Genomic DNA, 16,035 nt, shown 5'->3' with positions numbered 1-16,035 from the left:
CCATTTTAAAGGTAATCTTGTTGTTAATCCCACAGTGTCCGATTTCAAATAGGCTTTACAGCGAAAGCACCAAAAACGATTGTTAGGTCACCACCAACTCACAGAAAAAGTCTGCCATTTATCCAGCCAAAGAGAGGAGTCACAAAAAGCACAAAGAGATTAAATTAATCACTAACATTTGATGATCTTCATTAGATGACACTCATAGGACTTCATGTTACACAATACATATGTTTTGTTTGATAAAGTTCATATTTATATAAAAAAATCTCAGTATACATTGGCGCGTTACGTTCACTAGTTCCAAAAACATCCGGTGATATTGCAGAGAGCCACATCATTTTACAGAAATACTCATTATAAATGTTGATAAATACAATTGTTACACATGGAAATATAGATATACCTCTCCTTAACCTTTTTGGGATAGGAGGCAGCATTTTCACTTTTGGATGAATAGCGTGCCCAGAGTGCTAATATATGCTTATTATTATTATTATTATTATTATTATCATTATTATTATTATTGGACAGAAAACATTCTGAAGTTTCTAAAACTGTTTCGAATTATGTCTGGGAATATATCAGAACTCATATGGCAGGTGAAAACTTGAGAAAAATCGAACCAGGAAGTGGGACATCTGAGGTTTGTAGTTTTTCGAAGCTTGGCCTATCGAAAACACATTGAGATATGGATGAGGTTGCACTTCCTAGGGCTTCTTGAACTTGAATGAGGATTCTACTATAAAGGAGGGGCTCATGGGACCTCTGAGTCTGTGGTCTGGCAGAGAGCCTTGGTCTCATGACACGCGCTCCCGACAGAGTTACCTCTCGTTCCAGTGCTTCTCTGAAGCCAAAGAAATTCTCCGGTTGTAACATTATTGATGTTTTATGTTAAAAACATCCTAACTATTTATTCCGTACATCGTTTGACATGTTTCTAAAGGGCTGTAACGGAACTTTTCAAGTTTTTGTCTGGATGAAATGCTCGCGCCTCATGAAGATGGATTACTGGGCTGAACACTCTAACAACAAGTGGCTATTTGGACATAAATTATGGAACTTTATGGAACAAATCAGTCATTTATTGTCAAACTGGGATTCCTGGGAGTGCCTTCTGATGAAGATCATCAAAGGTAAGTGAATATTCATGGTGTTGTTTCTAACTTTGTTGTTTCCAAAATGGCGGATATTCCTCTGGCTGTTTTGGGTTCTGAGCGCCGTTCTCAGATGATGCTTTTTCCGTAAAGTTTAAAAAAAAATCTGACACCACGGTTGCATTAAGGAGAAGTCTATCTTTAATTCTGTGAATAACACTAGTATCTTTTATCAATGTTTATTATGAGTATTTCTGCAACATCACCGGAAGTTTTGGAATCAAACATTACTGCACGTAAGGCGAAAATGTAAACTGAGATTTTTTGATATAAATATGCACATTATCGAACAAAAGATACATGATGTCCTATGAGTGTCATCTGATGAAGATCATCAAAGGTTAGTGATGAATTTTATCTATATTTCTGCATTTTGTTAGTCCTATCTTTGGCTGGAAAAATGGCTGTGTTTTTTCGACTTGGCGGTGATCTAACATAATCATATGTTGTGCTTTAGCTGTAAAGCATTTTTGAAATAGGACACGGGTAAATTAACAAGATGTTTATCTTTCATTTCCTGTATTGGACTTGTTAATGTGTGAAAGTTACATATTTCTAAAAAAGTATTTTTGAATTTTGTTTTGTCGAGGGGTTCCTCTAGAAAGCTTAATGCAACCGCTGTGTCAGATTTCAAAAAAACTTTACGGAAAAAGCAAACCATGCAATAATCTGAGACGGCGCTCAGAAAAAAAAAAAAAAATATCCGCCATGTTGGAGTCAACAGAAATCAGAAATAACATTATAAATATTCCCTTACCTTTGTCGATCTTCATCAGAATGCACTCCCAGGGATCCTAGTTCCACAATAAATGCTTGATTTGTTCGATAATGTCCATTATTTATGTCCAAGTAGCTACTTTTGTTTTACACATATCCAAACGCTCGTGCAGGTCAGACGAAAAGTTATATTACAGGTCGAAGAAACTTGTCAAACTAAGTATAGAATCAATCTTTAGGATATTGTTATCATAAAAGTTCAATAACGTTCCAACCGGACAATTCCATTGTCTGTAGGAAAGCCATGGAACGCAGGTCGCTATCATGTGAAATGCGCGTGACCAGGACCTGGCTCTCTGCCAGACCACTGACTCAATGAGCTCCCATCCAGCTCCACAACACAGTAGAAGCCTCATTCAAGTTTCTAAAGATGGTTGACATCTAGTGGAAGCCCAAGGAAGTGCAATTTTATCCATATCCCACTGTGTATTCAATATGGGCTGGGTTGAAAATTGACCAACCTCAGATTTCCCACTTCCTGTTTGGATTTCTTCTCAGGGTTTTTGCCTGCCATATGAGTTATGTTATACTCAGACATCATTCAAACAGTTCTAGAAACTTCAGAGTGTTTTCTATCAAATACTACTATTAATATGCATATATTAGCAACTGGGATTGAGGAGCAGGCTGTTTACTCTGGGCACCTTTCATCCAAGCTACTCAATACTGCCCCTGCAGCCATAAGAAGTTAATGCATTTGAGCCAATCAGTTGTGTTAGGGCTATCTTCTGTATACCCCCCCTATTTGTTAAAAGAGTCCATATTATGGCAAGAACGGCTCAAATAAGCAAAGAGAAATGACAGTTCATTACTTTCAGACATGAAGGTCAGTCAATACGGAACATTTCAATAACTTTGAATGTTTCTTCAAGTGCAGTCGCAAAACCCATCAAGCGCTGTGATGAAACTGTCTCTCATGAGGACCGCCACAGGAATGGAAGACCCAGAGTTACCAGCCTTGGAAATTGCAGCCCAAGTAAATACCTCAAGTTCAAGTAACAGACACATCTCAACATCAACTGTTCAGAGGAGACTGCGTGAATCAGGCCTACATGGTCAAATTGCTGCACAGAAACCACTACTAAAGGACACCAATAAGAAGAGACTTGCTTGGGTCAAGAAACACGGGAAATGGACATTAGACTGGTGGAATTCTGTCCTTTGGTCTGATGAGTCCAAATTGGAGATATTTTTTGGTTCCAACTGGCGTGTCTTTGTGAGACGTGGTGTGGGTGAACAGATGAACTCTGCATGTGTATTTCCCACTGTAAAGCATGGAGGAGGTGTTATGGTGTGGAGGTGCTTTGCTGTTGACACTGTCTGTGATTTATTTATAATTCAAGGCACACTTAACCAGCATTCTGCAGTAATACGCCATCCAATCTGGTGTGGCCTTAGTCCCACTATCATTTGTTTTTCAACAGGACAATGACCCAATACACCTCCAAGCTGTGTAAGGGCTATTTGACCAAGAAGGAAAGTGATGGAGTGTTGCATTAGATGACCTGGCCTCCACAATCCCCTGACCTCAACCAAATTGAGACGGTTTGGGGGTGAGTCGGACCGCAGAGTGAAGGAAAAGCAGCCAACAAATGCTCAGCATATGCAAGAACTCCTTCAAGACTGTTGGAAAAGCATTCCAGGTGAAGCTGGTTAAGAGTGTGCAATACTGTCATTCAGGCAAACGGTTGAAGAATCTCAAATATAAAATATACATTGCTCAAAAAAGAACACATCCTACACTAAAATAAAACATCCTAGATCTGAATGAATGAAATATTCTTATTAAATACTTTTTTCTTTACATAGTTGAATGTGCTGACAACAAAATCACACAAAAAATTATCAATGGAAATCAAATTTATCAACCCATGGAGGTCTGGATTTAGAGTGACACTCAAAATTAAAGTGGAAAACCACACTACAGGCTGATCCAACTTTGATGTAATGTCCTTAAAACAAGTCAAAATGAGGCTCAGTAGTGTGTTTGGCCTCCATGTGCCTGTATGACCTCCCTACAACGCCTGGGCATGCTCCTGATGAGGTGGCGGATGGTCTCCTGAGGGATCTCCTCCCAGACCTGGACTAAAGCATCCGCCAACTCCTGGACAGTCTGTGGTGCAACGTGGCGTTGGTGGATGGAGCAACACATGTTGTCCCAGCATATGGTCTCACATACCTAATGGCAGTCAGGCTACCTCTGGCGAGCACATGAAGGGCTGTGCGGCCCCCCAAAGAAATGCCACCCCACACCATGACTGACCCACCGACAAAGCGGTCATGCTGGAGGATGTTGCAGGCAGCAGAACGTTATCCACGGCGTCTCCAGACTCTGTCACATGCTCCGTGTGAACCTGCTTTCATCTGTGATGAGCACAGGGCGCCAGTGGCGAATTTGCCAATCTTGGTGTTCTCTGGCAAATGCCAAACGTCCTGCACGGTATTGGGCTGTAAGCACAACCCCCACCTGTGGACGTCGGGCCCTCATACCACCCTCATGGAGTCTGTTTCTGACCGTTTGAGCAGACACATGCACATTTGTGGCCTGCTGGAGGTCATTTTGTAGGGCTCTGGCAGTGCTCCTCCTTGCACAATGGCGGAGGTAGCGGTCCTGCTGCTGAGTTGATGCCCTCCTACGGCCTCCTCCACGTCTCCTGATGTACTGGCCTGTCTCCTGGTAGCGCCTCCATGCTCTGGACACTACGATGACAGACAGGGCAAACCTTCTTGCCACAGCTCGCATTGATGTGCCATCCTGGATGAGCTGCACTACCTGAGCCACTTGTGTGGGTTGTAGACTCCGTCTCATGCTATCACTAGAGTGAAAGCACCGCCAGCATTCAAAAGTGACCAAAACATCAGCCAGGAAGCATAGGAACTGAGAAGTGGTCTGTGGTTACCACCTGCAGAACCACTCCTTTATTGGGGGTGTCTTGCTAATTGCCTATAATTTCCACCTGTTGTCTATTCCATTTGCACAACAGCATGTGAAATGTATTGTCAATCGGTGTTGCTTCCTAAGTGGACAGTTTGATTTCACAGAAGTGTGATTGACTTGGAGTTACATTGTGTTGTTTAAGTGTTCCCTTTATTTTTTTGAGCAGTGTTTTTTGATTTGTTTAACACTTTTTTGGGGGGGGGGTTACTACATGATTCCATATGTGTTATTTCATAGTTTTGATGTCGTCGCTATTATTCTACATTGTTGAAAATAGTAAAATAAAGAAAAACGCTTCAATGAGTAGGTGTTCTACAACTTTTGACTGGTAGTGTACATAAGTGTCATAATGCATTACTCAATTAAAGCCACAATATGTAACTTTTATTCCAGAAATGACTGGAAGGTCAGTAGGAATGACTGGGAATGAAAGTTACAGATTTCGGCTTTTAATTACATTTGTGCATAAGTGTAGATTTTTATTTTTTTATTTTGCAAGTCTCGTTCAAACATAAGTTGATCAAGTTGTATCTATCTACTCTGATCAAGTTATAATGCAGTTTAATAATTAAAGATTGCATAAAACGTGAGAGCCAGTAATGGCATGCAGAGGTTGAATACCAGGACATCGATTGCGAGGAGAGAATCCAACTGCAATACCAGCTGACTGCATCCATTGAGGACCAGTGAGCCAACAAAGGTAAGCAGATTATGCCATTAAAATACTCCGTTATTAATTTAGCCTAATGGATCTACAGATGGTTTTGTAAAGATGTTTGAAGCTTGAATAGGAAAATGCAGTTTTAAATTGTTTATTGCATTGGTATAAAAAAAATGGCCATCATACTTCATAAATAGTTTTTCCAACTTGATGCCTGGAAATGAATAAATCCAAGCTTTACATTGATTTGAATGTTTTTTGAGTGTTTTTTGCATTTCTAGAGTGATCTAAGGCGGTTATGATCTTCTCATTTACAGACAATGGACATGATGAGCAAAAGGTTAGTTCACAAGAAGCTATAAAATACAACCTTTGCCTCAGGTACAGTAATGCCTTCAGAAAAGTATTGTACCACCGCAGAGCATGTAAAAATGCTCCTGCGTTTCACTCATCATTATCGACAACAACGAATAGCCCCAAGCTAAAAGGAAAAAAGGTTCATTGAGTCAATCATTACAATATTGGTAACACATTTCAGCTTTTGCCATACTGTTGTCTTTGTGTACAATATAAATAATATTAATAGATCAAAGCTTTTGTTCACCGTTTTAACAAACTACTGCCATAAGCATGTATTCTGTGGAAAAGCCTTTCTTTACCGTTTCAAATGTACCACTGTTTAACATCTAGCATTTTAACAAAACATTTATTTACAAATTACAGGTTACTAATACTTGCCCAGTTACAGTATGCTTTTGTTTGGGTTGTTAATTATAGTCTTCTTTACTTGATGTGCAATTATAAGGACACAATAGTATTATTACGGTCCAATCAGTGTTTTTAAGGACACTTTCATGTAGTACCCTCCTGCTTTTAAGAGAATAGAAATAATTACATTTCTCAAACTTACTGCTGCAACTGGTACCAGAATTAAGTTGGAAGCTGGGTTTGTTTTTCATTTTCATAGGCTTCCAAACGCTTTAGGGTCTTATTCCGGTCTTATTTGTGAAAACACACACAAATCACCCACCATTTACAAAATACAGAATATACGGAGAATTAGAAATAAAGTCACTGGCTAAATGTAGGCCTAGTTGCATGGCATTTTTCTTTTCTGTACCTTCATGGTCTCCATGCAGCATCTCATCTGACATCACAATATTAATTCCTCGTCAGACATATTTACAATGTGAAAACGGTGTAGTTCGCTGCTTAATACAATAAAGCCATAAACTGTTCCTTGAATGAGTCACATGTGGTTTTTATTATGGAAGAATACAAAGTCTACACGGTTTGGTGCTGTGTAACCATTGCATTGATTCTCGCTTGACTGTGATTAAAGTTTGAGAGCATTGTTGAGGTGCTCCTAGACAATCATTTGAATGACTCACAATGTGTACCACACGTGTGTTTTTAATGAGCAATACTATGTGGTTTTCACCCGTATGAAACGGGTCAGAGGACCCCAGATGTCTAGTATGATAGTATAGTTAACCAAATTACTCTTTGCCACAAGTTAAATACTAACTAGCAAAAGCTTTGAAGCTACTTGTGCTTTTCCCCCCAAGTTTTACGTCCCACTTTTCATACATTTTAAACAAAATGCATCATAAGGTCTTATGAATCTTACGTTTACTTGTTCTTTTACAGGCATGCACTGTTGAACAGAAGAGTTTAAGTGGCAAAGAGAAGCATTTAAATGAGGAAAAGAAGAATTTAAGTGATAATGAAGAGAGGCCTTTATGTGCAGCAGATAATCCTCACCGCAGAGGAAATCCTCACCGTGAGAGGAATCCTCTATACAAAGGGAATCATTTACACAAGCAAGAGAATCCTTCACACAATGAAGAGAATCCTTCACACAATGAAGAGAATCCTTCACACAATGAAGAGAATCCTTCATGCAATGAAGAGAATACTTCATGTGATGTGGTGCAGACTTTATGTGACATGGAGAGAGCTTTATGTGACATAAAGAATTGTGCTGAAGAGAGCAGTTCAAGTGACGACGAGAACAGTTCAGGTGATGAGGTAGAAGGACACAGACTGGATTCAAATGTCCCAAGTGGGTTAGATCCTCTTCCATCTAAAGCAGAAAGCTCCTGCGATAATAATGTATCTGAGCAGTCCCTTCAAAAAACCTCACAAGCTAAAAAACCTTGCCGCAAAAAATGTGCGCCACGGAAAGGTACAAGGTCAAACTTACGTTCTAGCACAAAAATGACAGTCAGCACATGTAGTATGACAGATGATGGTAAAAGAAAATGGGACAAAAAGTACTTCTGCCTGTATTGCAATGAACCACACCACAAAATTGCAAGACATTTAGAAAGGATGCATGCAGAAGAAGCAGCTGTCGCTCATGCTATCAGCTTCCCCAAACTCTCCAAAATCAGGTCTCTTTTGCTTGACCAACTCCGTAACAAAGGCAACTATCTACACAACTTGGAAGTTCTTCAAAGTGGAGATGGAGAAATTGTCACAAAGAAAAGACCCTCTTACAATGGTGTTTCTGTGCGTGACTACCTGCCCTGCCAACACTGCTTAGCTTTTTTCAACAAAATTGATTTATGGAAGCATGAGGGCTCATGTAAAGCCAGAAAAGGACAAGATGAAAAGAGGGGAGGAAAAAGAGTGCGGGTCCAAGCTGCATCCTCTCGACTTCTTCCACTGCCTGTCTACTCTACTGGAGGGTGTGAAGAAATAATACACAATATGAATCAAGATGACATTCAATGCCATATCAAAAATGATCCCCTGATATGTAAATATGGCAATGCACTATCTGCAAAGCATGGCCATGCCAAGTCACAGTTTACTTATATTAGTTCAAAAATGAGGGAATTGGCTAGATTTGTACTTACTGTAAATGAGATGGACTGTGGTGTCCAATATCTGCATGAAGTATGTGTACCATCCAAATTTAAATTGGCCGTTCATGCTGCCAGGAAAATGAGTGGTCATGACCCTACCTCTGACAGGTACAAGACCCCATCTCTTGCTTTAAAGATTGGCTATTCCTTGAAAAGAGCTACTGAAATAGCTTTTGGGGAGAGTCGTATGACAGAGGACCGTGAGGCAGAGGCACAAGCCAAAAGGTTCATTGAGCTGCTTGAAAACGATTGGAATAACTGTTTTTCCGGTTTGTCCCTCAGCGCTGTGCCTCAGTGTGATGAAGTTGATGTGTCTTCACTAACTGAGGATTTGATTAAACTTCAGAAGTTTCTCAAGGTTGCAGAGGACACAGCAAAGAGAGAATTGCTCGAGAGCCCCACCAACGCTGTCTGGAAAAAGCTCAATGAAACTCTTCTTGCCGAAATAGCTCTCTTCAACAGAAAAAGGACAGGAGAGGTTGCGAAAATGCTGTTGGAAACATACACAAACAGAAAGAAATCTCCAGCTAGTGCAGACATTTTCAATAGCCTCTCAAGGCTGGAACAGGAGCTTGGTGACGAAAAATTAACCAGGGTGGAAATAGAAGGCAAAAATGGTAGAACAATGCCGGTCCTACTAACGGCGAGGATGATCTCATCTCTTGAGATCCTAATTGCAAACCGAGACAAAGTTGGTGTGTCAAAGGACAACCCTTATGTCTTTGCACGGAGCCCAGATGCAGCAAGCTACGTCAGAGGGTCTGACTGTTTGAGGAAATTTGCACGTGCGTGTAATGCAAAGAATCCTGAAAGTCTGATCCATGCTACAGTGAGGAAAGAGGTTGCTATCCATTGCCAAATTCTGAACTTAAATGAAAGTGAATTGGATCAGGTGGCAAAATTATTGGGACATGACACCCAGGTCCACAAAGAGTACTACAGACTGTCTGAAAACGCAGCACATCTAGCAGAAATCAGCAAATTGCTGCTTGCAATGGATCAGCTTCCAGTGGTAATTCCAGGACCATCTGAGGAAAGGATTGTTTCACCTACATATGGTGAGTATCTGTTGCTTTGGAGAGTATTTGGAGAACATTTTCATTTAGTTTCAAGGGTTAAATGTTCAGTTGAAAAATCCCAATTAAAGATGTTTTGTGCCATTTTCCATTTTTGCTAGATCTACATTTTTGAGAAGCTTGCAACTTATTACCCTATAGTATTTGCTCTGTTCCTCTAAACAATATATAATAATGGCACATTCATGAATCCTTTTCTTCTGTATGTATTAATTTCATAGGGACATATCCAGCAGGGACAGATTCTGCAAGGACATATCCTTCTGGCACATATCCCACTGGGTCATCATATCCTACAGGGACATATTCAGCGAAGTCATATACTGTAGGGTCACAGCCTTTAAGGTCATATCATGCTGGGACATATCCTTCGAAGTCATATCCTTCAGGATCACATTCTCCGAGGTCATATTCTGCAGGGACAGATTCTGCAAGGGCATATCCTACCGGGATAAATCCTGCAAGTTCATATCCTACTGTGACACATCCTGCAGAGACCTATCGAGTAGCTTCATATGCTTCAGGGACATACCTAGCAGAGACGCATGATGCAAGGTCATGTACTGAAAAAACACAACTTGCAAATGCATGTCCTGCAAGTCCTTATGACCTCTCATCTCCTGCTAGATCATTTTCTTCAGGGATGAATCCTGTGAGGTCATATCCTGCTGGAACATACACTGCGCAGACACTACCAGCTCAAACACTTCCAGCACGTACAGTTATTATACCAACACTTCATGCACAGACACTTCCTGCCCAGACGCTTCCAACACAGACACTTCCTGTCGGGGCAGTGCCTGCGGATGCAGGTTCTGTGGGGACAGGTAAGTCGGGCACAGTGTGGAAACAGAGGATGTGGAGTGATGCAGCTAAGGCTGCAGTGAACCGTCAGATGGGACACTTTATCTCAATGATGGAGGTTCCAGGTAAACGGGACTGTGAAGTTTGCCTGCACAATGAACCAGCACTAAGAGACAGGACATGGAGGGACATCAAAAACTACGTGCACAACACAGTAAAATCTATAAAACGAAAGAATGGCCTTACAAGAGTGGACCCCACAAAACAGACAAAGAAAGGATTGGCAAAGAAAGAAAAAGAAACAATAGAGGCTAAGAGTGCTAAGGACTGGGTTGGTGGAACAATGGCAGTACCTGAACAGGGTCAAGAGGAGGGTCTAGAGGCAGGTCCTGTGGCAACACCAAGGAAACAGAAGATATGGAGTAATGAGGCTCAGGCTGCGGTCAGGCGGCAGCTAGGAGACTTCACTAAACTGATGAAGATTCCAGGTAAAAAGGAATGTGATGCATGTCTTGCAGCTGAACCAGCTCTGCAAGGCAGGACATGGAAAGATGTAAAAAACTATGTGCATAACACATTAAAGACTATGTGCAGGAGGCATAGTTCAGGCAAACAAAACATGGACCATGAGAAACCAAGTCCATATACACAGAATCCAGGGGTGCAACAGAATCCAGGGGTGCATCAGAAATCAGGGGTGCCGTTGGGACTTCCAGAAGAGCCTCCTGTTTATCTGTCCTTGTGATTACCTTGAACTAGAACCTCCCAGGGTTCAAGGTAAGCAAGGATGGAGAAAGGAGAAAAGGATTGCTTTTGATTTAATCTGACCATCCTGGCTCACTCTGATCTCACTTTATGACATAAAGCAAGAATTAAGTAGAATTTGAACCATACCACTACCTACTTTATTCATTGAAGTATCTGTAGCAACTACATAGTGACATTATGCATGAACTTGTTTAGTCGATAAGGGAATTTTCAGAACTTCTTTTGAATTGTAAAATGTCCTTGGCACAGTGTATTATGTGGCGCCAAAACTCAGTCCTTTGGTAAAGGTCTCACATTTGCAACCATGGCGAGAGGAGGCAAGTAAAGATGGACTCAAACTAAAAAAGGTATATTTAACAATTCCAATGATCCTTTTATATAAAACCTGTCAAACTGAATCTTCTGGGTCAGCAACAGCAACAAGGCTCATGGACGCACTTTCGGAATCCAAACGCACCCCATGTTTCCGTAAGACCCATGTTCCATAAAAATGCCCAAGATAACTGACTGAAATATATGCTCCACATGCATAGATAACATGTACCAAGTACAGTGAATGTTTTGTTTTCTTCATAGAGGAAAAAAGTAGTGCAAACCTAGACAGTTAATCTGATGACCATACTTTTTTGATCACATTACTGTTATCCGTTACTTTCATCAAATGGATCTGGATCCAGATGTATAAAATATTTTATGTGTATTCTTGCCTGTACTGTTGTATGTGTAGCTAATTTATATGTGTAGGTTAGGTTTTGAGTTAAAGCAACTGACCAGCATACCTGGGAATTTAGCAGGTTATTTTTAGTAGATGTGTGGTATGAACGGGTTTCATGGCTCCAGACTGACCATTTAGTCGCATTTTGCAACCATTTGACTTGGCTGTGCAAGAAAAAAAACATGATCGCATCGGTGCGAGCTGCACATTCTACATTGTCACCTCACTCAAAGCTTCCTATTTTTTGGGGCAGCTAAAACCATGATTTGGTCAAACCGTAAAGCGCAATATCCTCATGATTCCTGTAATGTAAACGTCTGTCCCTCTGCCTATTTCACTGGGGACTGCTGATGTGATGAGCAAACCGCTCTCCTCTCTGGGAGAAAAATATTGTTTCTCATTGTATAACATTTCGAAATGCAATTGCGATAAAAACACAGCATTGGAAGCAACTACTGTAGTCCCTGTCTGTAGGTATCATTTTTATTTCTCAATATTGAGCTCTGGAGCAACTATTTTACAAACAAGCGATTTGATATGGTTTTGTGATACGGAGCGGTGCACAAAATGAACATTGGTTTTTGAGCTTTTTTATTTGATTTAACTGGACAAGTCAGTTAATAACGAACAAATTCTTATTTACAATGACGGCCTACCCCGGACGCTGCTGGGCCAATTGTGCGCCGCCCAATGGACTCCCAATCACGGCCGGATGTGATACAGCCTGGATTCGAACCAGGGTGTCTGTAGTGACACCTCTAGCACTGAGATGCAGTGCCTTAGACCGCTGCGCCACTCGGGAGCCCAGTATTCAGACACCTTGACTTTTTCCCCCATTTTGTTACATTACAACCTTTTTCTAAAGTGGATGAAATTAAAAATGTTCCTCATAAATATACGTACAATACCCCATAATGACAAAGCAAAAACTGTTTTTTAGGAATGTTTTTAAATGGAAGGGAAAAAAACAGGAATACCTTATTTACGTAACTCGAAATTGAGCTCAGGTGCATCCTGTTTCCATTGATCATCCTTGATGTTTCTACAACTTTATTGGAGTCCACCTGTGGTAAATTCAATTGATTGGACATGATTTGGAAAGGCACACACCTGTCTATATAAGCTCCTACAGTTGAAACGTCATGTTGGAGTGTTGCCTTTCCAAATCGTGTTCTTGGGGACCTTCAATGCTTGCAGACATTTTTTTGGTACCCTTCCCCAGATCTGTGCCCCGACACAATCCTATCTCGGAGCTCTACAGACAATTCCTTCGGCCTCTTGGTTTTTGCTCTGACATGCACTGTCAACTGTTGTAGAAACATATTGAGGATGATCAATGGAAACAGGATGCACCTGTGCTCAATTTCATGTCTCATAGCAAAGGGTCTGAATACTTACGTAAATAAGGTATTTCTGTTTTTTTATTTTTAATACATTTACTAACATTTCTAAAAATCTGTTTCCACAATTTTCACTATGGAGTATTGTGTATTGATGAGTAAAAATATATATATTTAATCCATTTTAAAATAAGGCTGTAACGTAACAAAATATGGAAAAAGTCAAGGGCCCTGAGTACTTTCCAAATGGACTGTATATCTTGAATAGCATCTCTGTAGTCTATTACACGTCTTAATAAAACACTATGACTGACTTTATAAAATGCATTTTTTGGGGGGGTGAGACCAAATTATGGGTTGGTGCCACCAACTGAAAAAGTTAGTGCCACCAGTTGACAAATGTTAGTCTGGAGCCCGGGGTTTACGTTCTACATTTGTGCCCAGCTAAGAGTATGGTTTGAGCTGCTTAAAATCCACCAAATACATTACGAATGTTTCTTTGGCTGTTCTTGAATTAGTATCTTCAGATGAAGACCCAGACCACCAGCTCCTTTTGAAAATGTTTAAGTATTATAAATGAGTTATAAATACATGGCACATACACTATCCACATTCAATTGCTTTTGAAGCATGGTTGAGTTTATCATGGATATTTTACTCGTCATTAACGTTAGCTAGTATTCCTAGCTACCGATATGTATCAGTAGTTATTTTTATATGTACTGAACAAATTTGAAACAATTTCAAATATTTCTCAGAGTTATAGTTCATAAAAGGAAATCATTCTATTGAAGTAAATTCATTTGGCCCTTATCTATGGATTTCACATGACTGGGAATACAGATCTGCATCTGTTGGTCACAGATACCTTAAAGAAAAGTAGGGGCGTGGATCAGAAAACCAGTCAGTATATGGTTTGACCACCATGTGCCTCATGCAGCATGACACATCTCCTTCCCTAAAGTTGATCAGGCTGTTGATTATGGTCTGTGGAATGTGTCCAACTCCTCTTCAATGACTGTACGAAGTTGCTGTATATTGGCGGGAATTGGAACACGCCTTCGTACACGTCAATCCAGAGCATCCCAAACAGGCTCAATTGGAGACATGTCTGAGTATGCAGGCCATGGAGGTACTGGGACATTTTTAGCTTCCAGGAATTGTGTACAGAACCTTGCGACATGGGGCCGTTCATTATCATGCTGAGACCTGAGCTTATGGCAGCGGATGAATAGCACGACAATGTCCCTCAGGATCTCGTCAGGATCTTCACAACATTGACATCAGCAAACCGATCGCGCACATGACGCCATACACGTGGTTTGCGGTTGTGAGGCCGGTTTGATGTACTGTCAAATTCTCTAAAATGACAATGGATTTGGCTTATGGTAGAGAAATGTATTTTTAATTATCTGTCAACAGCTCTGGTGGACATTCCTGCAGTCAACATACCAATTGCACGCTCCCTCAACTTAATCTGTGACATTGTGTTGTGAAACAAAACTCTACATTTTAGTGGCCTTTTATTGTCCCCAGCACAAGGTGCACCTGTGTAATGATCATGCTATTTAATCAGATTCTTGATATGCCACACCTGTCAGCTGCATGGATTATCATGGCAAAGGAGAAATGCTCACTAACAGGGATTTAAACAAATTGGTGCACAATATTGGAGAGAAATAAGCTTTTTGAGCGTATTGAACATTTCAGGGTTCTTTTATTTCAACTCTTGAAACATGGGACCAACAACTTCATGTTTATATTTTTGTTCAGTTTATATTTTTTCCAACGATTCAGTTTTATCAGTAATTTCAATCTTCCTTGTTTTTGTTTATATTTGCATCTAGATGTTATTTATTCAGTGTCAGTGACGTATCCTAGCAAAGGGCCTAGTTATGACTGCATCCAGATTGTCCACCCTTTTCCCAAAGTGACTGGAAGTGTGCAGATAAAGTCTTTGAAAGAAGTGTGGAGAATCCGGATGCAGCGTGAGTGATGGCTAATTGGTTTGGCAAGGACGGGTAGACTTTTCAATGGTCATCCCTTTTTGTGGAGGCTCTAACATGGTTCCTAAACCAAAGTCTTGTTTACAGTCACTAGTAACTTTACTGTAATGTTCACTAAAGTTTTTAGTTGATTTTTCATCCAATTTGAGGCAGTTTTCGGTTCTTCAATCCACTCAGTTACAATTGATAATGTACTTTGTGGATTGGAAACGGTTCATTCATTCTGCATGTGGAATTGGTTTCAGAGAATCACACAACCTATTCCTCTTGTACTAAATTTGATGTGGTTTATTAGGCTTTAGCTGTCCATCTACTTGTTTTATTACTTGTCAAACGATAAACCTTTCAACATTTTATATTAATGTTGCTATTATTCACTACTGTCTTAACCATATTGATTTCACAGCAGTTTTAAGTTCCTCAACACTAATTTAAACAGACTAAGTTGTATAGGGTTTGATAGCTGTTGCTTCTCTTATTTAATCCACTTGACTACTATTATTATTATATTATTTCATTTACTATTGAAAGTGCTTCTAATTGGACCAAGGTTCATGGAAGAATCATGTAAATAAATAGCTTAGTTTAGTTATCAGTTCATGTTATAACTGAAACAGCTCTGTTAGGTGTTAACTGAAAAATAATCAGGGGTTTCAACCACACCCCACTATTTACTGTCTAAAGATGTTTAAATCGTTTTTTTTTCACTAACATGTATTTGTTATCAAGCTGCCTTTCGTTACCCCCTGGTGCTAATTGTGTGTAATCTAAGATACTATATTTGCTTGGTTAATAAATTGTTACTTGACGTAAACTTCTTAAGCTGCAAGACATGTTCTTTCAGTTCTCAGAATATTCGTAGAGCCTACTTGTCCATTAGTCTTCCAACAGGGATTTAGAACTTTACCATTAACAATTAT

At 40.1% G+C, this 16,035-nt stretch overlaps 1 protein-coding gene across 5 annotated transcripts in view; it reads left to right on the top strand.

Annotated features, from left to right (window-relative positions):
* LOC109871285 (M-phase phosphoprotein 8-like) overlaps positions 1-16,035 on the top strand; it is a 38,570-nt gene that overhangs the window by 16,275 nt on the left and 6,260 nt on the right. For 2 of the 5 annotated variants that reach the window (XM_020462108.2, XM_020462106.2), the window contains exons 8-9: positions 7,184-9,464; positions 9,704-15,929. The exons of 2 other annotated variants lie outside the window; for them this stretch is intronic. In XM_020462108.2, coding sequence (XP_020317697.2) covers positions 7,184-9,464; positions 9,704-11,031 — 3,609 coding nt within the window. In that variant the 3' untranslated portion in view covers positions 11,032-15,929. Of the gene's footprint in view, positions 1-5,216; positions 5,874-7,183; positions 9,465-9,703; positions 15,930-16,035 lie in introns of those variants that run through there. One more of the 5 variants, XM_020462109.2, reaches the window with a different exon arrangement.

Source organism: Oncorhynchus kisutch, linkage group LG26 (assembly GCF_002021735.2).
Source record: "Oncorhynchus kisutch isolate 150728-3 linkage group LG26, Okis_V2, whole genome shotgun sequence".
Taxonomy (NCBI): Eukaryota; Metazoa; Chordata; class Actinopteri; order Salmoniformes; family Salmonidae; genus Oncorhynchus; species Oncorhynchus kisutch.
This window is presented reverse-complemented; position numbering and strand designations above follow the sequence as displayed.